The sequence below is a fragment of the Mycteria americana genome, chromosome 11 (genome assembly GCF_035582795.1).
Source record: "Mycteria americana isolate JAX WOST 10 ecotype Jacksonville Zoo and Gardens chromosome 11, USCA_MyAme_1.0, whole genome shotgun sequence".
In the NCBI taxonomy this organism is placed as follows: domain Eukaryota; kingdom Metazoa; phylum Chordata; class Aves; order Ciconiiformes; family Ciconiidae; genus Mycteria; species Mycteria americana.
Window position 1 is genome coordinate 17,462,395 of NC_134375.1, and position 26,393 is coordinate 17,488,787.

At 40.9% G+C, this 26,393-nt stretch overlaps 1 protein-coding gene across 22 annotated transcripts in view; it reads left to right on the forward strand.

Moving 5' to 3' along the window:
* The window catches only part of MAGI1 (membrane associated guanylate kinase, WW and PDZ domain containing 1), a 361,904-nt gene that overhangs the window by 181,608 nt on the left and 153,903 nt on the right, over positions 1 to 26,393 (forward strand). For all 22 annotated transcript variants that reach the window (XM_075513672.1, XM_075513674.1, XM_075513675.1 and 19 more), the window contains exon 2: positions 4,911 to 5,027. In XM_075513672.1, the coding sequence (XP_075369787.1) occupies positions 4,911 to 5,027 (117 nt within the window). The remainder of the gene's footprint in view (positions 1 to 4,910; positions 5,028 to 26,393) is intronic.

Genomic DNA, 26,393 nt, shown 5'->3' on the forward strand with positions numbered 1-26,393 from the left:
ATCTTCAGAATATACATACTGCACAGTTCTGGCATAGACTGTCTACTAGCTGGCAGAAGGTGCTGTCAGCCCTGCGGTGTTCACGCTCAGCTTTTTCTTGAAACAATTCAGGTTTTGCTTGGTCATTTGTGCAGTCTGCTTTCCTCATTGGAAGCCGGTATGTCAATAAGGCATGAGGCTTTGAGCCCCCCAGGTCTGCACTGCTGCTTGCTAGTGGTAGTGCTCTGGAAGAGATGGATGTTCTTATGCACCAAAGACAGTGTTAGATGATCTTGTATGCAGCTTTCTCCCCTGCAGAAACTGGAAATTGTAGCACTAAGCATCAGAGCATAATTCAAAGCATAGTTTCTCTAGTGACTTTAATATTAGGTAACTGTTGGAGGACAAATGTGTGACAGAGGATTGAGGGTTTGAAAGAAGTGTATTTAGAAACAGCCAATATTTTTCGTTAATCACAAAAACATCTAGGTTACGTATTTATCTCCACAAAATTGACAAGCACAGTTTATTGTTTCTCAGAAAACTGTGTGTCAGTAATACTTTTTTTTTTTTTTTCTATGAGAGATGTTTTGATTCCCCTTTGGGGTTTGTTTTTGCTACTAAGATATTGTTATCATGTAATGGTTTGGGAGGACAACTGACCTACTCTAAAATGCAATATAATAATTAAGAATAATTGAGAAAATGAGCCATTCAGTGAGTTGCCCTTTGTTTCATTCAAAAGTAAAAAAGGATTCAGATAATAAGATGGAAACATCTCAGATTTGGAGTAGTACAAAGGGGAGCAAAGCAGTGGGAAGTTGGTTCTCTGACTGTATCTTCACATAAAGAAAAGCATTGATTTCATTCAGCGGCGGAAAAAAAAGAAAGGAAACTGTTGCAACAACAAATACCAGTCTTTGAACATGCTTTACTTCTAAAACTTTAAAATATGAATTTTGGTGAGTTTAGTACGGAAGAATTTCTTTTTGCATTTTTTATGTCTGATTTATTAAAGCTAGATATATCAGCCTAATTTTGATTACAGAAATAACAAGGTGATTTTTCTGTGTGCAAATAAATGCATTTCCAACATATCCTGGCCAGCAGGAGGGAAGAGCTGAGCACTGGCTCATAAGACCTGTATCCTCCGGTTTGGAAACCGCTGTTTCTGGCTTGCATCTTTTGTTCCTCTGCTGTTATCACTGTAGGATCTCTTTACATGCTTTTAGCAGAGAAGAAAAGAAAAGGACTCAAAAGAGTAAATGTAAGATCCAAACTCCTTGAGAACAGAGGAGTATTTTGAAGGGTAGTAGTATACTTCTAGTTAACACAGCTCATCTCTAAGGAAACAGGAGCCAGGTATTTTCTCGAGCACAATTTACGCATAGAATTAGACTTTACAAAGGAAGGACTTTTGCATAAAATCAGGTGGTTCTGGGCACCTGCCCTTCAACCCAGCTTGGTGGTGGTTGGTGTATGGACAGAAGCCATCAGAGGGTGAGACTCATTTTCAGAAGGAGCGTGCACAAGCAAGGGGTGCCCCTGAGGATCAGGATGAATTTTACTGCTATAATTTGCACACAGGAGGTTGCTGAAATGTCACTGGCATATCTTTCAGATTCTCAGCAATTGCAGGTGCATACATTTCAGGCTCAAAAAGAATTTATCAGAGTTCATAAACTTGCATCTAGCACTAGAATCTACTAAATAATTCCAATTATCGAGCACATGCCCTCTCAAAGTCTGAGGAGATTTTTGGAAAAGATAATCAGAGTGGATTGAAACAGTTCAAATGGTGAAGAATCCAGCATGTTCCAGGATGGATCCTTTTGGCAGCTTTGAACATGGTGTTAGTTTCTGTGTTAGCTCATTTTCTTCTTCCATGCTCTGGAGTGAGTTGCATGGGGTGAGCCTGCTTTTGTCCACAGCTTGTGGTCTCAGCAGCTGCTGAGCCAAGATCGTCAGGGCTGCAAGAAGTCTTTATTTCCACCAAGAATTTTCTGGAATTTAGCAACAAAATGTGGCTTAGCAAGCGGGGTTTTTTGTTTTTTTCTCTTCTTTCTCTTTTTTCTCTTTTCCTTTTTTTTCTCCCCATTTAAAATAAAGGTAATAGAAATGAGCATCACTGTGAGCTCCCCAAGGGGACAATCATGTGAGTGTAAGTATTGCTATAGCCCCTGTTTTTGCAACTGCCATCTTGGCTAGTGCATCAGCGACTCAGCTGGGAAATCCCAGCTACTGCATAAACCAAATAACCAAACTTTCCAGCGGGGGCTGTAATAGACTGAGATGCTAGATGGAATGGGCACAGAGGGAAGCTAAAAGCAGATATCATCAGTAAATTGCATATTTTCTGTGGTCAAACAAGCCCTAGCTCAGCAGAGCTTTTTCACCTCTAGACATTATTGTGACATAAATCATTGAATCATGGATCACACAGTATTTCCGGATAAAGCCTATGATATATGATACATGCAGTTCAATGCATTAATTTCTTCACTGGAATAAGCCTTTGCATTATGTCCAAACTGTCATATTTGTTCTTTTTGCTATGAGAAACCACCTTGTCTTACTATCTCTTGTGCAAAGAAAAATAAGGACTGTTTAGTTAAAAGAGAAAGAGCTTTATTATTTCAGCAGATGCTCTTTTTTTGTGCCCAGTCTCCCTCTGGAGTAAAACGATGTGGTATGAAATCAAACATCTGGAGTTTGGAAGGTCAGCTCTGAAATTGGAAAACTGTAGCCCACAGGTCTACCAAGCCCTCTAAGTGCCTCCTATGTGGGAAACCATTTTTATAGTGTAATAACCAGAGACCATTTGTTAGAAAATGGGTTGATAATCTGCTTTTGGAGGGGTGTTGCTGGGCTAACTCAGGAAAGTGTGATGAGCCAGTTTTATCTGCCTTAATTTCAGTTTTGATGTTTGAGCCATTTCTGTAATGAGCATCTTGGTCTTTAAAATTTTTCCTTCTTTTAATAGCTGGGCCTGCTGCCTAAGCCTTCCTTTATTCAATAGGAAAATTAATCTTAAAAAAAAAAAAAAAGCTGTCTGGAAAACCTAAATACAAATCACCTGTTTATTTTTTAGAATTTGGCTTAGTATTTCAGACTAGGGGTTTTTGTGTTTAGTTTTGTTTTTAAACTAAGATTTCTGTTAAAATGTTGCAGGACTGCATTAGGCAGATAGGCTGCTCCTGTCCATGGTGATTTAACGGTCTGCACTCTTTTTCTCATTTGTCTGGTACTGCTGCTGCCTCCCAGACCCACTGTCCAACTGTACTCCATTGCAGTATTATTATTCTTGATTTGTTCTGCAGTGATTCCTAGAGGCTCCAGCCAGGAATCTGCAACTGTGGTGCTATGTTCAGTGTCAACAAGTATTGAGATGACCTCTGCATTACATATTCACAATCCAAAAAATCATAATGCAAATTATAAAAGACCATAGAAACACAGCTGCAGTGGTTCAGCCCAAGGTCCATGTAGCCCAGCATTCTGGCTCCAGCTGTGGCCATAAATAAGATGCCTAGTAAAGGAAAGGAAAAGAGCAAGATATTTGACATTCCCTGACTTCTTTTCCGGATCTCCCAGCCACCAGCAATTCATTTTCAGCTCAAGGGATTTCCTACACCCCCTTTTGCAACCTCCAATGGGTCTGTCTTCCAAATGCTTTTCCAGTCTCTCCCTGATAGTCTCTCCTTTTCCAGTCTCCTCCTGCTCCTTGATGAGGCTCCCTCAAAAAGCTTCTTCACCCACAGTGCTCTCCAGCAAGGAGATCTGCCACAGCCTGGGTGAACTACTGCCACGTTGCGCGGTTTTGAACCAAGCTCCCATTAGCTTTTGTTGGTGTCTCCTAGTCCTTGTGTTGGGAGAGGCAGGGAGCAGCCAGTCCCCACCTGCCCTCTGGGCATGTTGGAGACTGGTGTCCGCAACAGGCTGCAGCATCCCCGCCCGCTCTCTTGGTCCTTGTCTGGCAACTGCTTCAGACTTTGGTCATCCTGGTCGCATTTCTCTGAAGCTTTTCCAGTGTTTTTTTTTTTCTTTTCTTTTTATAACTGAAGAGTTTCTATCCCTGTTCTCTGTATGTTCTTGCAGGGTTGTTTTTGCTCTTCAGTCAAATTAATGTCAATGTTATTCCAGATTTGAAAATATTTCATTCCTGAGAAAAGATTTCATTAGGTTGCTCCAGTTCATATGTTCTGCTACAGGAAAGGATTTGGTGTTCAGCAACTAGCAATATTCATTAACAACTATGGGGTTTTTTTCTTTTTCTTTTTCTTTGATTTTGTTTTTTTTGTTTGTTTGTTTTGTTTTAAACTCATTTATCTTTATTCTCACACGCTTCTGAAAGTGTTCAAAACTGAATGGGGAAATAAATAGATTTAAGTGAAAAGTGTTGGATATTATTTTGTTGGTTTTAAGGACTTTGGGTGCTCTTAACTCCTTCAGTCAATTCTTTCCTAACTTCTGTGTGCTGGGGTAGATAGCAGTGCAAAGTATAGAACTTGTTTAATTTTGTGCCATGTTCAGCTGTACTAGTACCCCTAATGGGAACAGCCTTTGCCTTCTGTCTGTCTGCCCAGCTCACCCTCCAGTGAGTTGCAAAAGCAATACTCTACCTTTATTATTTTTCTTCTTTTTCACATCATCTGTCTTTCTCCATTTGCTCAGACAAATAAGTGATAAAAGGGAATGATGATCTGTTTAACACCACAGGAAGAAAGATGCATTATGAGACAAGAGAGACCTCTTGTTTACAGCAAGTTATTTTTGGTAATTAGCCATTTGTAGAGGAAGATGAGCCTCCGCTCATAAAGTCAGCATGCCATAATTTAGGGGACTCTGAATGGAAGTCTAACATTTGCCTGAATTGGAAATGTTAATTGTGTGCATTTAGAAATAAATAAATGGCTGTTTTTTCTTTGCAGGAAGCAGACTGAACAAAGACCTGAGACATTATCTCAACCAGAGGTTTCAGAAAGGATCGCCGGATCACGATCTACAGCAGACTATTAGAGATAACCTTTATCGCCATGCTGTGCCTTGTAAGTAACAAAACATTGACCTGGTGGATTACATGTAGTAGAATTTCTTTTTTTTTTTTGAGGCAGCCTTCATGTGGTGGTGTGCACAGCTCCAAGGGAGACTGAGTGTTCAGCTTGGGCAGACTTCCATGTGTGACAGCAGGTAGGGTTCAGGTAGGGTTGAAAAGGAAACCAGTTCATCCTTGAACTCTGCTTTTTTGATGACCTTTTTGGAACAGTTGATGGTTTGATGCAGGCCTGGGATGCTTACTGTGAAGAAAAAAACGTAAAAAGCAGCCATGGAGTGAGTACTTGCCTTAGAAATTGTCTTCATTAATATCATTATGGTGAATGTTCCTTTATTGGTTTGAAACCTATGAATAAAAACCCTGCTTTTATTTTTATTTCCTCAGCAGAACTTCATGTCTGATGCTTATTTAACTTGTGAAATTGAACAGCATTTTATGGCTGGGTGCCATTGTAGCAGGCAACTGCCACTTTTGGAAGGTCATCCTCGATTCAAGTAGGAGATAAGCAGCAAGAGGTAGTGAAGCTGAGAAAGAAATGCTCTTTTTCACTCAAAAAACAACCAGGAGGAAAACTGAGAAGTTTAGAGAGTGTAATCTTTAGTAGTTTAGGATCTTTACTTAAAATCAGGCTGTCCTTGGCATTTTGGGAAGATGTACAAAGAGCAGAGAATGATCCTCTGTTTGGCATTCCCCCAGCTGCCAGGAGAGGCTGTTCTAAAGCAAAGGTTTTTCTGCTTGAACTTTGATGAGCTGTGGGGATAATGGTATGCCTTTCAGATCAGGCTGGGATAAGAACTAGTAAACATCTTAGTTATAGCATACTGAGATGAGCAGCAAAATATTTTGAAGTTTTTTATCTCAACATGAATCAGAGGTTGTTTATCCTGGTAGACTTATATAAATATTGAATAATGATGTTGCCACTCAAAAATCTGTATTTGCCAACAAATATCACATAATGATACGTAGAGTAATAGCCCTTTTCAGTCTAAGTGTTGCATGCAGGAGAACTGTGTAGGACCACAGTTAAAATTGTGTGGTAACACTGACAAATGTTGATTCTTCAAATGGCAGATGCTGTATATCACTATTGAGTTTATTCTCATTTTATCAGTGGAAAGCATGGACCAAATTACGTTTAAAGTGCTGTGCATGGACATAAAGAATAAATATGGATTATTATTTTCTATGGAACACTTCCATTTTCCATTTTGTCAACGTGAAATATGATTAGTTTTCAATCATCTAACTTGCCAGGCTGCAGGTTTTTAAAGCATACTGCGAAAAGTGCTTTCTAGGAGAGCACATACAATGTTAGGCTCGGGAGATGCAATGTCGTGATGCTAATGTCCTTCTCCCTATGTGTTATATTCCAGTTTCTAAAGCAGCAAATAAAGTAAATGAGCGTAAGTTCTGAGGAAGCATTTTGTGCATTACCAAGGTTACATTTTGAAATGCTTTCCATTGATTCTTTTCTCTGATTTATTGAACTTGATGGTGAGCTAAACTGCTTGGACTCGCTAAAGACTTTTGATTTAAAATTAAGAGCAGTGAAAGTGATTCCTGCCTTTTAGAAATAGCTAGGAGAGATATGGGTTGTCAATGTATTAATAAGAACATCAGTACTTATGTTCCATTTATGAAACGAATGGAAAATCTGAGATGTGGAGTTAGTTATTGTGTGTCTCCATACTTTCTGAGTTGTAAAGCAGGTAGCATTTAATTTTTTCTACATGTACTGTGGGGATGGTATTAGCAGTAGCTTTTAAGAATGATGCTAATATTCATATGTGAATTTGAATGAGACTGCTGCACGCACGGTGAGTTGGGATGCTTTACAGGTCTGGAGATTAATCTAGCTGTACACTCATATTTTTATTCCTTGGTACATGTGACCAGTAAATCCAGAGCCCTGGACCAATCTCTAGTGCTAATGGATTATGAAGTCTTGTATTTTGAAAATGGAATTCCCTGCTGATTATGTGGTAAACATGAACAAGAACACAAGGTCACTTGGACTATGCGTGCTTGGCCTGACAGCTGCTTTTTGTTGCACTAATATAAGGGCTAAACGAAGTGATAATTAGTAAATGCAAAATGGGGAAAGGAGATGTTAACCAGTTCTTCCCCAGAAATTCTAGTAAGAATCCCACGTGGTTCAGCTCTGACTAGTTTGGTACGTTGGTAAGAAAACCCAGAGGGCTTCTGTTTCCCCCACAGCCGCATGCCAGTTGCATGCTTGGCTGACTTGGAAACTGAGTGAAGACATGGCTATAGCTTTTGTAGAAGATAGAGGTCAAGCAGAGGGGAGGAAAGATGCAGAAAGTTTGACTTGACCTCATTATTTCATATGACAATGACACACTGCTTAGGCATCATTTAGATTTTTACTTTAGGAGAGTTGGTTAAGAGTTTGCTTTACTTTCTGGTCAATAATCGAAGGTAAGAGAGTGGGATGATGTCAGCTCCTGAAGGGGATATGAGCATTGCCTAAATGGGTGACACAGGGGTGGTTTTCTGAGACACCAGAGGACTTTATCCGTAAACGTGGGAGCTGTCATAAAGAAATGAGAGCTTGAAAAGAACCCAAAAGTGAACTATTATTGAAAGAAGTAGATAAACCACACAGTTATTTTTGCAAGCTGAAGTCTTCCCCTGCTTCTCAGTGCCCTCTGCCCCTCCAGCACGCTTCCTCCAAGTCTTCGTACCCTCAGCTCCCTGCTCCCCATTGAGCTGCTTTTTTCTGCAAAGATCTGTAGTAAACAACAGCTGTGACGAGCTTCCAGGTGGCCTCCAAGTTTGGTTGTCGTGCCGTCGTGAGTGCTCTGCTGTTACTATCGCACCAAACCCACGGGTTTATTTACAGACCCAAAGCGTTCTCCTCTGGAATTTACAACTTCAGCATCCTAATCTAGGACTGAGCCAGAGTAAGGAAGAGAGGCAGGACACTTTATTTATGTATTTGGATGGTGTGTAAGCGCTAATGAAGACATGCATTTGCAATGTACTAATCTTTGAAAGCATTAGTGCAGTTCAGCCACTGAACTAGCTTTTATTTCAGCTGAACCAACTGTGTGTTATTTCCTTTACTTTCTTCCTGATGCTATCATTTCACTGTTAACATGCTGTTCACATGCTGGGTCAGAGACTTTTTTTTTTTAAGACTGTTTTTGTCTTCTGTGTAAGAAAAATCATCACCTTAAACTTGAGCAAAGCTATTCTCCTTACATGTTCAGATAAGTAACTATTCTTATTCCTAGCATGTAGGATCCACCGTCCAAACTAGAAAAAACTCTCAAATACATCATCCAGATTAGCAAGATGTTGGTCCAGTCTCAAGCTATCCCCTTTGCCTCGTTTTGTTTTGAAGCACCACATTTTTCCTGTTTTCTGATGTGCCTAATGAAGATCACCAGAAATAATGCTCTATTTGTGGGCTAGTTAATGGCTCCATTGAGCTTGGAGTAGACTGTGAATTGGCAACAATTTCATGATTACTGATTGGCCATGACTGTATGAGAAGTGCTTTGACTGATGCAGAGACTTTGCCCACAGCTTATTTCTGGTGCAGATTTCACTTATTCCAGCTCAATTTTGCCAGCCTAAACTCTTAAGAGCAAAAGGGTAGGTTTACCAGCTGTGTGGGGCATCTTCCTGGGGCACCTTGTGGCATGTCTGAGTCCACCTGTGCTAACAGAAGTTGATGTGACTTGCATTACATCTGATTTGGGGGGAGGCTGTGAGTCCGTGATGTAGAGTGTGCTGACATCCTGGCATTGGGTTTCACAGTCTTTCTTAGGAGCAGAACTCCCCCAAACAGGACTGGTGTATGTGAAGATTTATTTAGTGGAAAATGTGATTAGTTGGACGTACATGTAAGAATATATCCATTAAATAGGTGTTTCCAAGTAGCCTTACCTTGGGATATCTGTGCAATAGTGTTAATTGAGAAAGATATGCGATAGCAACTTCCTTTAACATTATAGTGCAGCAGCGTGTCTAAACCTCTGTTCACAGAAGGCTGAACAGACAGGATTATCTTCCTCATTTTGAAATGATGGTAGAAGGCATCTGTTTAAAATAAACAAGCAGTACTGGCCATTTGTCCTAGTTGCTTATTCTCAACAACCTGACAGCAGATTTCTTTTCCCAGTGTATCAAGAAGAATCAGAGAGATGATATTACTTCCATAAAAGCTTATCTCTGCATGGTTTTTTTTTTCCTCTGAGCACATTTACTTGATTCTCCACTTGTTTGAGTCCTGCGTAACATGCAGAGGCAGCTATGGTGGATCTGGCATCTGCACCTTTACTTGCCAAAACAGTGTACCTGGTTCAGGCGTGACTGAAATAACGGAGTAGTGGTCCCCTCCCTATCATGTATATTCTGCATTTATCTTATTTGGTAATGTGCAATGCCTTTCTTTGCCAGGCTGTAGTCTTATGAAGCAAAACTCTGGAAAATGCAAGGTCTTTTTGATGGTAGATGAAACAGGGACAATGTAATGGTTAGCCTAGAGTTAAGTCTTAGATGTCAGCCTAGACACTCTGTGGCAATCTTCCCCCCCCCGCCTTTTGCCAAAATTGGCTTTTATAACCTCAGGAGATCATCATTCAACAGCTGATTCACTTTCCCAAAACAAGTACATGCCCTGGGATTAATTGGCTGGAGATTTTAACGTTAGAGATTTACCACTTTCATTTCTGCTGTCTGTTCTCTCACCTTCCCAGAGTTTGATCTGTTCTTCTGTCTTCAATTACAGAACAGCAGCTCCAACTATTGTGGTTAGTCTTATAGGGGAGTGTGGAGCAAAATGGAAAGAAATGGATAAAAATCAATAGTGTAAGTGTCGAGCGATCTGTAAGGAGGCTTAGAAAAAGACAGCGACACCCAGGCACCTGGCGGGCCTGACCTCGCTCACATTTCAGTGGGGAATTTGAGAATAAGTTTCTTTATTCCAAGCGATCTGCTGGTGCGAAGGAAAAGTTTCCTTTCTAAGAAAAACCAATAATATTGAACAAGGAAACGTCACAATATTTATAGGACAAACTTTAGTAAGTGGATGTAGAAGAGCACATTGAACATTATTACCTGGATTAAATGTTTTCATGGATAATTGAACTACCAAAGGATAGTTTAGTTGCTCCAGGAGTCAGATAAGCTGCTACATGCGTAACTACCATCATCTGCAGCTAATGGAGGACTAGAGAGACTAAATGGGCTGGGGTGTGATGAAACTGCTGTCAAACATGCAGACTTAGGTGATTTCCCAGGATAGCTTTTAAAGTCCTGTGGCACTGGGTTCCTCATAAGTATTTCTGAACTTCAGAATGAATTGATAGAAGGGATATGCAAACCAGCTTACAGAAGGTTCTTTTCTTTAGAATATTGAGTATAATAGTGTATCAGTATACTGGGAAAAACTGTTGAAGTGAAGCAGAAAGACCTTTATGTTACAAATGCATGTGTTTTTACATGTGGGGATATTTGAGTCACAATTTCGAAGTTATTTTTAGTTGCTAATTTTTATTAAGGATAAACAGAATCACTGACAGTTCACATTATTTTTCTTCACAGGCAATAAATCATCAGTTTATGTACACAAATGTTCTTTGAATTCTCAAAAGCTTTCCAGACTCGCAGCCGTATTTATTATCCAAGTACCTTTTGTTGCAGTTCCCTTCCTAGAGGTGTAATTCTGCTTTTGTAATGAGAAAAAGTTGCAGTGTCCATGAAATATTCATTTGAAGGCTCACACTGATAAGGTGAGGAACAGCAGACTGATCTTTTTTCTAACACACGAAAAATAATTAATTGTTTTACAAGATTTATGTTAGGGAAAAGTTTGAAATATTTTTAAAATAGTGTCCTTAACACTAGGGTGCAACATACAGGTACCAGCAGTATGTAAAGATCATTTTTCTCAAGAATACTTGGTTGTGAATTAATCTAACTCTGAAGAATATGAAGCATATTTTCCATGCCAGCTAATGTACACACATTTACTTTTTCCTGTATTTTCAGCAGGGGCTGTATCCTGAGTACAACCAGTGGGTTTAGAAAATCCTTGTAGCTGTGTTCCAGGGAGTGCAGAATTGCAGCAGAGTCCCCTGCAGTTTTCAGGGGTACAATTATTTCACATATTAGTGAACCAGATGTGTTTTCACTTTTGAGAGAGAAAAATGCCCTGTTTTGAGCAACAGGGCCAATATTTTTGTAGTTTAGTTCCTTTCTATACACAGTCATTCCTGTTTAATCTAGGAGACTTCAGACCTTTTTTTCCATCTGCTCTGTCCTTTCAGATCAATAGTGCATTTTGTGCCAGTGGGTAATTTTTTTTTTTTTAAAACATTTGGAAATAAAAGCACTTATGATAGCAAATACTGCTCCATCTGCTTACCCATTTGTGAGGAATTGCTTTTTTGTATTTCACTGTACACCCAGTTGAAATTGCATGAGGCACCAGAGAACAGTACAAAGCAGAAGAGCTCAGCCTTATAGGCTGTCCCATGCCACTTGCCAAAGGAGATTTGGGTAAGAAGTGTGGGAAGAGATTACATGGCTAGTTTTCTTTGTTTTCTTTGTTAGTCCCCAGTGTACTTAATTTTGTGGTTTTTTTCATTGCGGTTGCTTTGTACTATGGTAAAGCATCTGCAAGTGGGTATTTAGGTAGTGCAAACAATGTCTGTGCATATGTTTTAAAATGTAAAGGTTTCTAAGGTTGTGAGTCTCTTGAAAAGCAGAGAGTAAATCAGAGCTGAGAGCAGGTACTGCTGTTTTGGAGGTTGAAGGGGTGGAGATGAATTACCCCACATTATTTACTTCAAAACTGGCTCTGTCCTGCCACAGTTTTTCATACGATGTCCCAGGGTCCTGTTTAGATCTTTTGTGATGGCTGCAGTGTCTCAGCTTTTGATTTCATTGAGGCGGTTTGATTTCTTTTCAACTACCACCATGTCTCTGTTCAAGATTTACAGTGTATTGGTTATGCTACAAGCCAAGAGGATGAGTGTTCCAGGCAAAAGAAACAGTTTAAAATAAGGAAAAATTAAATATGTAGCTGTTCTTTAACCTATTTTTCCATGCAGATTTGCATTTGGGAGTCACATTTGGTATTTCATTATTAACTCCCTCTAGGAAGCACCCATTGCTCTGTATAGGTATATTTGTGCTTGGATGTGTTGATTTGCGTGGTGGTTTCACAGTTACAAAAGTTCCGTACTTCTTTTGTCAAAGATGTCAGTACTTAAAAGAGGACACCTAAAAATCCTATTTATATTATATTATTCTGATCCAGTGCGGTACCTGCAATGTAGTGTGAGCAAAAACAGTGGCATTGCAGAGGAGGAAATGCCTGTGTGATCCCCAGTCACATATATTGCTACCGTGACAGTCTCTGAGCCCAGGAGGGCAATGGCAGATGCAAGCTCCTGATGGTTTGATGGGGATGCAGACTTGCTACATTTCATCTTCAAACAATTATCCTTTTTTTAACGTTACCATGCTTCTTCACATAAAGCGTGCTGTATTTGTCCCCGAAATCCTTTCTCTCTTTATTTCAGCAGAGAGGAGATTAGCCATATAATCATTTACAAAGCTGTTTAGATTCTGCTAGCTGGTTTTCTTTGGGGAGAGTCATACCCAGTACCTTTACTAGGAATAACTCTGTAAATTAATCTTCATTGATTTCCTTCCCCCCCACTCCCAGTGAATATGAAGGTAGAAAAAATAGAACAAATATTTCTAGTTCCACCCCTATTGAAGAAGGAATAAAACTTTCCTATTAGTTGTAAAGGTCTAGATGTATCCGTTTTTTATAATGTCCTCTTGAATAATTAGAGCTTTGAGTTATGAAGTCAAGATTCCCAGGTCTTTGCCAGAACAGATTTGTTTAAGGGGGACACGAGTTCCCTGAATTCCTTTTAAAGGGCTTTGTAATGTCCCAGGCTGCTCTTAATTAGATTTAAGAGGGAATACATCTGTTTCACTGAGGATTGTGAAAATTATTATTTAAATGGAAATGTTTAATAAATGGCTCTTTGAAAGGCTAATATATCTTCAAAATGAGACATGTATCACAGGGTAATCGGGTGGATAGTGATCTAGCAGTTCTACTTGCAGGGTCTTTTTGGAGCTGAAGATGGAGAAGAACATCAAAGACCCTTGGAAGTGTCATCGGCCATTGAATTATATTTCATACTTCATCATTCATTCACTACCTGCACTTTTTCTTTAAACTTCAGGTTTAACACTTCATTTACCAGGGGAAAAAACAGTAGACAAATGTTGATGTTGGTAAAAGGAGGTCTGTAGGAAGAAGCAGTATTGCTTATTAGATAAATTGATGATACTTCATTTTTATCTCAGACCATCATGGCAACTCAAATACTGCCAACTACAGTATGAATTTTTCTACCAAATTTAAAGCTACTTAGTGGGAGATTGTCGTATTCTAAAAATGTGCAGGTAATCTTTGCTGCATTAGGAATTTGAACTGGCGTCCCTCAGAACTGAGGGGCTGGGGCAGGTGACGGAGGAAGGAAGAACTCCAAATTAAGCTGCTGTTTTTAGCAAACTCTTCCTTGAATACATGAGGAGATGGATATTTATAAATGCAGCATTACCATCTCCTACTGTTCACAGGTCTTGAATGAGTAATCAAAAACTTGAAAGTGGATATTTTGAGTCTTTTCATTTACCTGTTATTTTCTGAGCCCTCATGGTTTTGTAGGGTGTGCGTTTTTTGGTATTTTGTTTTGTTCAGAGGGGCCTAATACATGAGAGCTGAAAATGTACTTGAATACTGAGGTTATTTTCAGCTCTTCTAAATCCAGGTAGGTAAGGTTTTGACAAAAGCAGCGAGTGTTGCAAGGCGTACAAGAGAGTTGAGGAAAAGCCAGCAGGACTAATGGCAGTGCAGAGGTAGGAAGGCTGGACTTGACAGTGGGGCAGAGCTGGACCCAGTTCTTTCAGGAATGTAAACATCCCATAATGTTCATAAATATCTTTCCCATTTTTGCATTCCCATAATTTTAAATATATATTTGCTATCTCACTTAGCCTTCTGCAATCCTCTGCAAAACACCCAGTGTTTTCTAGAAGGGAACGGCTGATGAGATGCGATAGTGCGGCTCCTGTGTAACTAACCACACTGGAGAATCACATTGACAGACATTCTGTAAATTGCCCACATTATAGAACATTGATGATACCATTAAAATGGTAAATTTAATATTATAGTACTATTAGATTTCTCCCTCATTAACTCTGATCTGATAAACAACCTCCGGCATATTTTGAAGGTAATAGTCACCTTACAATCACTACTGCTCCTCTCTATCTGGCATTTCAAGCTCCTATAGATTTATAGTTCTTCTGTCATCTAATCTGTACTTACTGCTTTATTTTTTCTTTGAACGTGTGCTTACAAGCAGACCCTTTCTTAGAGGGCCTTGGGCGTGCAATTAACACTTCACAGCAAGAATAAAGTCATCCTAAATTCCATTCCTGGGATTTAGGACAAAATCGGTTTCAGAGAATAAAATGAACCCAATGTTCAGGCAAGGACGATGAGGACATCCAGAGGTGTTTTAGTACTGGGCACTTTGTAAGGGTTGGTTCAGGGTAAGGGTTGGTCCAGCCTGGCAGCTGGAAAAGCTGAAGAATTTTTTTTCAGCTGTGTCTGTCCAGCAGAGACAATTTCCACTCCCAAACATTGATTCTCGACAGCAAAACCATGAGCCACAGTTTAACAAAGTAACCTTAGCTCCTCCCAACTGGCAGGGAGGCTTCTGTGGAGGTATCACTTGCCTCCTTGTTTTCCTAAGTGAGTCATGGTTTAATTAGAGTGCTGTCTCGAGGAGGAGGTGGTTGTTATACATCACCTATCACAATGTAAAAGTGGAAAGCAACGCTGAAACGCTGACCCTTAATCTGAAGTGCACCATCTGTGTTTTATTTCCACATCTTGCTGAGTTTACAGTTATTTGAATTCGCAGTTTGTTCCCCATTTGCTGTTCCCACATGGTAAGTGAATTGGATCCAAAATGTACTGATGAAAGATTGAGAAGTCTGTTGGAAAGTTTGTTCATACCTACAAGAGTGCTCTATCTCACACTTCTTCCACCCTGTGAGTTAAATCCCAGCTGTAAAATCTTGTCTCAAGATGGTCTTCTTTCATGGTGGGAAGTTGGGGTTACCGTAAGGACAAAGACTCCTTTCCCCATCCTGAAGTGATTTATGGTTTGCCTTTGACTTTCTGCTCAAGAAAAGGTAGAGTTCTCTCACATCTGACAAAGTATTTGCTTTACTGTTCCTGTAAATTTGTGTGGATGCTTATCTGGTGGTGCTTGGCACTGGAGCACTACTCTTATTTAGTATTTTTGCTTTGTTAGTATGAGCCAAAGTGTTTGATGCTAAAATAAGACTGTAATATAATGGAAGGTGCTATAATTATGATTGTAACAGTTTTCATGGTGCAACTTTGAATTACTCTGATTTTAGAATGGGTAAGCAGCTCAAAACTACGTTGAATTTCATTTATTCTCCTTCATTTCTATTTTTTCTACTGACAGCAACCATTTTCTTAAGACATAACTAACTGCAAAAAAGATGTAAAATTTAAACATGTCGTATTTCAAAAGCAAGCCATCAAAATGCTGAAGGCTGTATAAACTTAAATACCTTTCTTTGGCTTTTGCTGTAGACCACACAAGCTCTGAGAAATTGATTACTCTGGTGCTCGAAGGGGCTTTCATGATACAGAAACAGAGGTTTGCATTGAATTTCTTTCTTTGTGTGTGGGACTTTTTTTTGGAAAGAGAAAAAGCCTTTAAACCCTAGTTTAAAAATAAGCCATTTCATTGTTTCCTTTTTTCCCCCCTTCTAAATCTTATGAAAGAGTTTTCATAAATGATTGGGGAGCTGCATCTCTGAATAAAGGTAAAGTAAAATGCTCGATTTCTTTTTTTTAATAAAGAGGCTCTTTTCTGGAATGTCCCATTTAGGTGCTGCCTCATTGAAGTATCATCTGGTGAGAGAGTTTCAGTCTGGCTTGTGCAGATTTTTTTATTTTGTGGACATGAAGAGGAGGCGTGAGCAATTAAGAGTTACTTATTCTCATTTTGCAGTTTTCAAATTTACCATATCCGGTACTCTAAACCCATCATTATCACAGGCTCTGGACTTCCCATGAGGACTATGAGCTGACCGGACACATGCCCAAAAAGCAGCCTAAGACTCAATGAGGCTGTTGTTGAAAGGTCATGAAGGTGAATCTTGAACGAAGAATTTTTATCTTTTCTTTTTAAACAAGAGATACATAATGGGCCAGTACCTTGGGCCAGATGGTGTTTTAATGAAAATATTTATGTCCCATAAAATTAAGACTCTTTTATGTATTTATAATCAGGCCATTCTCCTGTTTGTGTGTGGTGCTCTCTCTTATAAAGGTAATATAAGGCTTGCTATCTCTCGGTGGCATTTTGCCCCTACCCTGTTCAAACACTTTTGGGGTTCAGGTACTTCAGGAAGAGCAGTGGTTGTATTTGCACTGTTGGGTTTCATAGTGGAACACAGCAATGATGTTTTCTCCTTATATTGCCTGGGCCTGGCCCTCACACACAGGTGCTGTAAACTTGTGAGCTGTTGCCTGCATGTACACCTGTACCGAGCTGCTTTGCAAGCGATGGCTGTTAGCTGGTATGGTTCAAAACACCTGCTTGTTAGAGCAGCAGCGGTGGGTGCTGTCCCTGCCATGCCTGAGCCCTGGTCCACGGGAGCAGGTGACCAGCGGTGGCCCCACAGCACCCTGTGCCCACCCCACCGGCACCTCCCACGCGGTCCTTGGGATCCGTACGTCCATGCCTGCCTCGGTGGAGCCGCGCAAGCCCCAGCAAAGCAGCCGTTGAGCTGCGGGGGAGCAGGCTTCCTTGCGAGGCTGGAGTCCCCTGGGATTTCAGTACTGCATCTAAGCAATCCTGTCCTGTGAGGTATGTGGAAAGCGTCCAAGACGGACACCTGCTGGCTCTGAAGCAGTCAAGTGCTTTTTCCAAAATATCTTTGGCCCCTGTTCTTGATGTTTACTTTTAAAAAGATACAGGCATGTGTTGGCTGTAAAAGAAAGGAAAAAAAAAATCATTGCTACTGTCACTGAAATTCCCTGTGGATTTAAAAGGAAGATGAAAGTTGATACTTTAAGAGAAACTCGAAGCCCTTGGGACAAGCACCACAGAAAACAGAAAGATGCTCTGTATTCTGTCTGATTGCTTGCAAAAATGAGTGCTGTATCTCCTACGGAGAGAGAGACAGAGCTAGAAATACATATTCGCATAGTTCCCCCATTCTTGTGCCTTGCAAACTAGGACAATACCATTTTGCACTTCCCTGGGCATATTTTCAAACAGCAGCTCAGTGAAGGTGCTAGAGAAATAAAAAGGGTGAGGGACAAAGAAGAGAGGGGGGAAAAATCTGCCTCATGGTATTTCAGATCTCCAGCGTACACAGGTGCTTTTTAATCCCTCTGGCCTACATATTCCACAGCCCCTAGGAATAGAGGAGTCGTGATGTAATGCTCTTTTCCTCACACTCCCAGCTTAAATACAGATGGAAATTGTTGTCATGTGTTAGAAATGTCACCAATAATATAAAAGGCAGGCTTCTGCATTCTCCCTTTTGCACTGTCAGCTGCTGCTGCCAGCTTATTCTTCCCTCTCAAACCTATTGTCATGTGGCAGAAACCCTGATGTAAGTAAGCCCTGTCCTCCCCCTGCTTATGATCCCTGCATTTTTTATTCCCCTCTGCTGCAGTGCTGAGGATCATTACATACCACGACTTAAAGACAAGACCTCACAAAGGAAGGATTAATCTTGTATTTGTGCTTGAATTTCGAAGGACTCAGGCAAGTGAGAATGTTCTGTTGTATTCTCTTTTTTTTCTTTCCTAGATGCTAACATAAGAAATGAAAAGCAGCAAATGTGATAAGCTAGGTCTGTGTTTACTGAGCGAAGCCAGTGGTTCCTCAGCTGCAGGTTGTGCGTGTAAGGAGAGAGCGGGTTATAACGGGAGGCAGGGGAGGCTGTGGGGTTGGGGAGGGAGCTGCGGAGCGGAGCTGCACAGCCTTAGCCCAGCCTGGGAGGACAGATGGCTAGTGCTGCTTTTTAATTCAGAAAGCAGGCTTTACGTGAGGCCCGTTGGCGAGCGGGTGCGCTGCGAAAAGCGGGGTCAATGGGCACGAATAGGCTGAGATCAGGACCAGATGCCTGCCGAACAATGGGGCTTTTGAAAGAAATGCGGGAGGAAGCGTGGCGCTTGCTTTGTACTGCCTCCGCATTGCAGGTTGGAATGGGGCAGCTCCGATTTAATGAAGTGCATTCCTAAACGTGGTCGTCAGCCCGGGCTGGGAGACAAGGGGACATGTCAGAAGGGGGCTTGTGGGGCCGGCGTGGGGGGGGAGCGATCCACTGATGGATCGCCCCGAACAATGCAGTCTTAGTGTTGGATGGGAAAAACCATCAATACATCCCTGTGCATATTAATGCGATACAGCAGGTGTTGCTAAATGTCTGTCCCCGCATTGTTCTCCCCGTGGCTCAGGCGAGGAGGGGGCAGGAAGGAGACCTCGCGAGGGATGCACTCATCTGGGGTAGAAATGTAGCTGCTCCCCAGACGGCCGCGCATGCCGAAAGTAAAGCAGGAGGTGAGAATCGGCGCGCGTTTCTGCTCTGGGGGTCACGGCGTGGGGCAAGGTGCTGGCCACTCTGAACTGAGCTGGGCAGCAGTCCCCTGTGCTGGCTCTTGCAAGCGAGGAGGGACAGGCTCAGAGAGGCTGGTCACCTCTTAAAGACATAGCAGGGCCAGGAGGGTCCTTTTTCCTGCAAAACGTCCCCTAAACTAAGCAGGTGTGAAGGCTGGGAAGTGAATGTCCCGAGAGCAGGCTGGGTCACCAGGGCAGAGGGGGAGGAGGGAAGAGGCAGAGATGGTGTCTCAGTTGAAATTCAGCAGTGAGAGAGTTAAAAAGGGCATTTTTTTTTAGCTTCTCCAGAAATACATCAATTGTGAATGAGTTGCAGAAGCTGTGTGTGAATTGCAATAAACAAGGTGTACAACGTGTAAAACCAAACAAAATATCTATTTCTGCATTTGCGCGTATCCTGCTGCACTGGCTGGATGTACCCCTCCTTGAGATAGTTTTCTATGTAACAGAAGGAAACGTCCCTAAATACAGCCATGTTAGCCAGTGTAATTCTTGAGGGCTTGGGGGGGAGGAGTGTACATAGTCTGTCATTATTATATGTATTTCTTAATAAAAAGACACCCATTTAATTGCTGCCATTGTATTGTCTGCTCCCCTTGTGATTTGTGACATGCTATACTGTATTTGTCAGCAGAATGAAAGGGGTCTTTGTTCCTTATTCATATTATGGCACACTGCATCTCTCAGTGAAAATGGAATATTTGCCTTTAGAGCTAACTTAGCTGGTGATCTGTGCCCGCTGTTACACTGGGAAGGGTGTCTGTTTTTTCCCAGGAGTTTCAGAGGAATTTGCAGGCAAGGCTTGTATTATTTTATTTATTTATTTTTACACATCAGTGTGTTAATAGTGATGAAGAGTGATCAGCTTCATTTGCCCACAGGACAGGTAAAGCATGGCCAGTGGCTGCAGCAGCTTCACATATTGCAGCTGCCTTTCCATGTATCCCTTGTCTGTGGATGGATGGCCAAGTCGACCATGAACTAGGATTTAGTCCTTGTACACCTTCAATCATTTACTGCTGTGTAAACTGCCAACAAGAGTTTAGAAAAATAAACCAAGAGTCTGTAATATGGACAAGCTTGTGTGCCTATTCAAAGGTTGGCCAAGACCACAGATTAATAAAGGCGGTTACTGAATGGCCAGCTATCTGGGGATGCCAGTAGCACTTTTAGAGAGCTTTCCAGCCACCACCACAGAGTGTGTGCTGGATTAGGTTACAGTATCATCTAACATCAACAGCGTTATCAGTCGCTATCTATTTACTGTCCTTTTCACGCTCTAGCTACTTGGGTATCAGTCTGCGTGCATGTAAATGGGAATGGTTTACAAGCGTAGCGGCTGGAATTAGTAGCCAAAAAGGATCCAAATTTAAGGCAGTGCTTGCCCAGACAATTAATAAGACTTTTTCTGACACACATACATCGCATGAATGTATGGAGCTTGTTTTTAAATGAACTACCAGGTTCAGCAGCTTGAGCTTTACATTGTTAATTATGCTTATTTTCTACTCTGCAGTGCACAAGGAAAAATGGGCAAAATGCAAAGTCTAGCTCAGTCCCAGGAGGCTACGGTCTGCTGTGAATGGCTTTTCTGTTAGAGGGTCTGGCTCAGTAAAGGGCCAGATTGTGAACCTGTTGCTTGTTGATGTGTGGCTCCTCCTGCAACGTGGGAAATTATATCGAAGAGTAACTTTGCTCTGGAGGGAGCAAGGATTCGCTCAGTGGTGCAGAAGAGCAGGGAGTGTTGTCTCCCTTGCCAGCTTGTTTCCACTCGTCATTGCCTACTGCTAGCTCCTGTCAGATGGAAGCAATGATGGATCCATGTAGATCCAAGAATGATGCTTCACTTCCTTCTGGGAAACTGCTACAGAGCTGGTGCGAAAGAGCACTGGCAGCTGCTCCAGGAGCACTTCAGCTCCTTGCTGTTGAAGTGTTGCAGAGCCAGGTTTTGCCATAACAGCAGTGAGCGTTTTCCAGTTGAATTTCTTTCTTTTTTATACACTCTTCTAATGTAGGTAATCCAACCTGCAATTTGAAGCTTAGAGTATCCCTTTTGCCGTTATTGACAACCCCTAGCACAAGTAAGGCTGTCATAGCAGTCAAAGTGTTGCGGAAAGAAAAAGTAACAATGAAAGCCATTAATTCAGCAGCAGAAGCTGATTAAATGGTGCTGGGTTCTTGACTTTGCATCTGACAGTAATAATACTTACCCTGAGATTCAGTCATTTAAAAGTTCATATGCTGCAGGTAAGGCTCTTGCCTGCACTTTAAAGCTTGTGTATAGACGCCTTTCTGACAGCTCTCCATCCCTTCCAGTGCACTGATTCTTTAAATGGTTATGCAAGAAATGCTTCTGAAATTAATGCACATTAAGTCATTTTGGTCAAGAGATGCTGGGTGCTGTGGCATTCAATAAAGCTTATTCAAAATGTGGTGCTATTTTCAGTCAAATTTTGCTAAATCCTGTCCTGAAATCCTCTGAATATTTTGCTCTTGAATATTCTGGTAAGCATGATGACTGGTTCACTGTGTTAATCCTATATGGTCTTTCTGTCTGCAGCTAATCCTGAGCTGTTGTTGCTGTTCGCATACATGAGTAAGATTCTTTCTCCCCTCCCCTTGATGATATCCAGTAGAATTCCAGCTGACTACTAGAAGATAACAGATCAAATGTCCTGCTCTTCCTTTTTTGCCTCCTTAAGTATGAGAGTTGAGGTCCTTCTACTTGAAAAACAAAACCTGGAGAAGTAGGAAAAATATCCTTGATTTGTTGTGCTCTATCTGAAGGCATGCACTGGCTCTGACTCTGTGCAGGATGTCTTCAGGAATCTCAGCTGTAGACAAATCTGGAAGAAAAGAAATGTTTAAAGCAAGTTTCTGAATTCATATAGATGTGACAGAATTTCTATCACAACTTCTCATTAATTAGACATGAAGCTGATAGTGATGGCTATAGTTAATATTGTTGCCCTAAAATAAAGTTATTGGATTTTCCTAGTTTTTCCTTGCACAGTGAAATACAGGGATTAACAGTGATTTTGTTTGTTTGTTTGTTTTTAAAAGGTGGACCTACCTGTGGGAGATGTGCTTTGGCAAAATCTGTCCCTTTCCGGTGGAAAAAACCTTTCCTTTGGGATAGTTAGTATCACCTCAAAATTACTACTTGACCATGTTTCAGATTTAGTAGGAAAGCTTATGTAAGGAAGGGAGATAGTTTAACCTTGGGTTGATTCCCCCCAGCCCCGCTGATTTCAGCCATGGGACAGACATTGTATCTCCTTGTAGTAAGACTGGCATACTTGCATAAAATGTGTTAATATCAATATGCCCTATATTGACATGGTTGCATGGGATGTATCTATTTGGCATGTGTGTGTAATATAAATGCTCACACTTGCATTTAACTGCTGACATCAAAATGTCATGAACTGGAGAGTCCATGGTAACTTACATAAAACCTTTTCTTAGAAATTATGTAATATTTATTTGATGTAAAATATCATAATCACCCACATCTTTTCTTGGAAGAGATTGAATATTTTTTTTCTTTTAAATAGGCTTTCAAAGGATTCATTAAGAAAATAAAATCCAAGAAGAAAAATAGTTGACCCAGCAGTTTAAGGCCAGTGAGGCAAAATTCCCAACAAAATCGTGTGTAAAGTTAGCCTTAAGTGAGCTGTGCCTGAATGACTTCGTTATATATTTTCTGAAAATTTTCAGTATTGAAATGGGGGGGAAAAACCCACTAGATTAATAATGTAGTCCTGTCAGCAACTGGAATATGGCTGTGGACATCACTTACTGTATCAAAAAGCAGCTTGTTGCTTTCCCTACCCAAACAGAGGTAGTGTCCCATCTGGAATCAGCAGTGTTACTGTGTTCTTCGTTTCCCTGAGGAAACTCTTGATCCATTGTAGATTGGAAATTTTAATTTGTTTTTGGCTTTGTTTGGGTTTTTTGTGTGTGTGTGTGTTTTGTTTTCATTAGGATACAACACTGCCTTTTAATACATTTGAAGATAAGATGAGAATCAGACACACACACACACACACACACACACACACACACACACAAAAGCTCTGAAAGAGCGCTGCTACTGAAATCATGATATATTGGAAAAAAAGTAAAATTGCTCCTCTCTTTTCCCCTGTTTGCACCCTCTCTGGATACAGGTTTTACCAGAAACCTTTAGTAGGTTTATTGCGAGCATTGAGAACACTCTGGTGTTGAATTTTTCCATTAATTTAAATGAATGGGGAGCAGGCTGAATAATAGTCATGTAGAAGGTGCTATTGGAAATGCACGCTTTGTCAGCACTGCGGTGGTGATTAATAGTGTGTCATTTCTTTGATGGTGCGCTAACAATTCGGCACCAGAATGCAAGCCCTTGATAAAGGTGGGGAAGTGGCTGGGGGGAAAAAAAGTCTCCTCTTCTGCTCTTTCTTACATGGACCACAAAAAGAGCCTGAGGCTTGAGACATCCCCTGGGGCTTGAGACATCCCCTGAGGCTTGGGCTGTCTGAGGAACCCCAGTCCTCTCCTTTAGCAGAGGCTGGGAATGGGCTATAGCAATGCAAGCTACTTGCACAGTGCTACAGTGATGGCTGGTTAAAGGTGTGTTTTGAATGTAGTTTGGTTGACGAGTGCTAGTGTCCTGGTGTTGACAAGGCAATATTTTAACATGTGATAATCTGTCATCCTAAACCCTTAAGGGAAATCAAGGGTTTACCACATTCAGATGCATGAGCTAAAACTGTCCTTTGCCTTTTCTACACAAAGACTTTAATTTTTTTTTTTTTTTTTTTCTGGTGAAGATGAAGTCAACTCATTTTGAGTCCTAATCAGGAAGTGATTCAGAGTCTGTGCTCATTAAATCCTTCCCTTCACTCCTGGGACTGCCAACGAGGATGTCGCACATTACCTGCTGATGAGATGATGTTTTTGTGAAGGAGATGAATGCCCCAGAAAGTATTCTCACAGTGCCAAACCACTGGGAAACTGGAAAGTGTCTAGAAAGCCACAGTGAGGCTGGAATTTGAGTACTTGAGCTAGTTTTATCATCCCTCTGTTAAGCAGCTTCTTACTCATTAGAGAGAACTCGTCTTTAGTCGTATGTGATTTGGGGGACATGAAGGTTGAGCCCTGCCATTCTCATTATTTGAAGTTTCAGATTTTCTTTGGGTTATTAGGGTACAACACAGAGCATTTAATTCCCCTTATCAGCTCCTTTAGTCATCGTTTGATTGGATGGATCCTTTTCAATTTTTTTCCATTTTTCTCTTTCTCATATTTCATGTATTCTATTGTTTTATTAGTTCAGTGGCCTTTTTGGGTCATTGCAGTCTAAGTATTCTGACTTTTATAAAGGTCTTGGTGACTAAATATTAGTGACCTCTATTCATCTTCCTTGTGCTTCTCCAAGACAGTGCAGTCTGATTTTGAGCTGCACTGTGCTGCAGTATCAGCGAGTTCATCGCATGGTGAATCAAAACCCATTTCTTCTCCACAGAGGAAGGTGTCCGTTCAGTACATCGCATTGCTGAGTTTCTCCTTCAGTGTTTGGGGTAAATAGGATCCCTGCAAAAGAGGTGGAGGAGAAACTAGCCTGTGGAGCTTTGCGAGCCTAACTAAAATAAAGAAATGTACCGTGACACAATTAAAAGTATATTGTTGGATTCAGGAGTGTCCTAGGAAAGACTAACAAGCTAAGCACAATTGACTTGAATTTCCAAATTATATAAGAGGAAATAGAAGAGTTAGCATGAACTTCATTAGGGAGCTTGTTAATACCAACAGAAGTCTTTTTGGAAAATTCAGCCTCGTATTGGTAGGCTTGTATTCTGGGGCATTCCTTCTTGGGTACCTTCTGTGAGTCCCTAGCTCAGACTCTGCCTCTTGGTCAGAGCTGAATGGACAAGGGTCTGAGGAGAATTTGGGGTTCCAAGGTTAGGAAATCTCAGAATTGATGCTGCCATAATTTGACCATTTTACACATTATATTCTGCCATTATCTGGGCAAGTCTTGTCAAATAGACATGTAACATAAGAACTTTCCTCATGCTCAAACTTTCTTTCTCCTTCTGGTAACACTCTGCCTCATTTGTTATTCTCTGCTGCACACCAAATGAGGTGAGAAATGGGTTTTGCGAGTGAAATAAGAATGTCCAACATCAGGATGGAAGAATTCTTTAGAAATATCTGCATGCACAAAGAGAAACAAAAACTGTTCAAGCAACCTGGACTGTGGCTTTTGGTAGCTCAGCAGTACTTAATTTGGGAGACTGTATTTTAGCAGGCATTTTTTTCTGTGTAATGTTGCAGGCTTTTTAAAAAGGCAGGGAAGAGCAAAGGAACACCCCAGAATTTCAAAGTCCTACCTTCCTCCCAAAACTGAGAGCAAGCTATTAAGGAGGGACAGAGAACAACTATGGGAGATTTCATCCACACTGTTTAAAGTTTGGGGAACTTTGAAATGGGAGTCACTGAAAGCAGAAGCTTATAAAGGCGTGTGTGAAATAGGCTTTTCAGGTGTTGCTGCTGGCTGCATCTGACACACACAAAGCTTAAATTTTTAAGCAAGGGGAGATTTTAATGCCGCCCAAATGTTGCTTTTATATGTAGAGCTCTTTGCATCTCTAGCTGCAGAATGGCACACTGTCACCGTGGGGAGATCTTTGAATTGAAGGGCCTTTCTCTAATAAAAGGTCTGCTTCACTGTAAAGGAGATACTAGGGTTATATCATCTGGAAGGGCAAGCTGGTAAATGAGATATTATTATCTCAGTGTGTTCTTTTAGTAAAATATTTAAAAGTGGCTCACTCCTGGTGAATTACCTGCTGACCTGATCCTCTAGCAGCCTTATTAAATAGTTGCCTGTTGTAACATTCTTTGTGAAGTTAAAGCATGTCCCACTGCACTAAGCACTATTTCAGATATCCCCATTACAACAAAAAGTCTTTATATAGTAATAGTGCAAACCGATGGCTCTCACGGGTGCTTTCATAATGAGGTTTTATGGTAACTGTTCTCTGATTCCTTTTCTCCTTTTACCAGTCTATCAAATTTACTCAATTTTTCTCCATATTCGTAGAGCTTAACAAATTTGCTCTTCTAACTCCTCCGATGTTCCAAACAACAATGCTTCTGATTCAGAATGAGTTTACCAAAACAAACGGTGGCGTAAAATAGGGGTATCTTTGCACAGCACAGTTGCTTGGGCTGGCATGGCTTAATAAGTTTCTGCTCATCAGCTGAGCTGCTGTAGCTAGCCATGTATGCACTCATTGCCCTTAGCAAACGCAAAATTAAATGAGTTAGTTTAAAATCTTAAACTTTTGCTATTTAAAAGCTCATACTCTGCTTGGGTACTGGGGCGCTCTGGTGCTGTTGCATGGCCAGTGGTAACTTGATTTCTTTTGGTCATCTGTCTATAACCTGAGAAGAGTTTTAAAAGCAAATAAATATTTCTATTTGCCATATGGTGGTAGGCAGCTGCCCTTGCTGGTGCTATTTGAGGTTTGCAATATTGTTACAACAACAGAAATAATGGGGATGTGACCAGCACCTGAACAAACAATTGCACTTGTGCCTTGGGCTTTGAAACT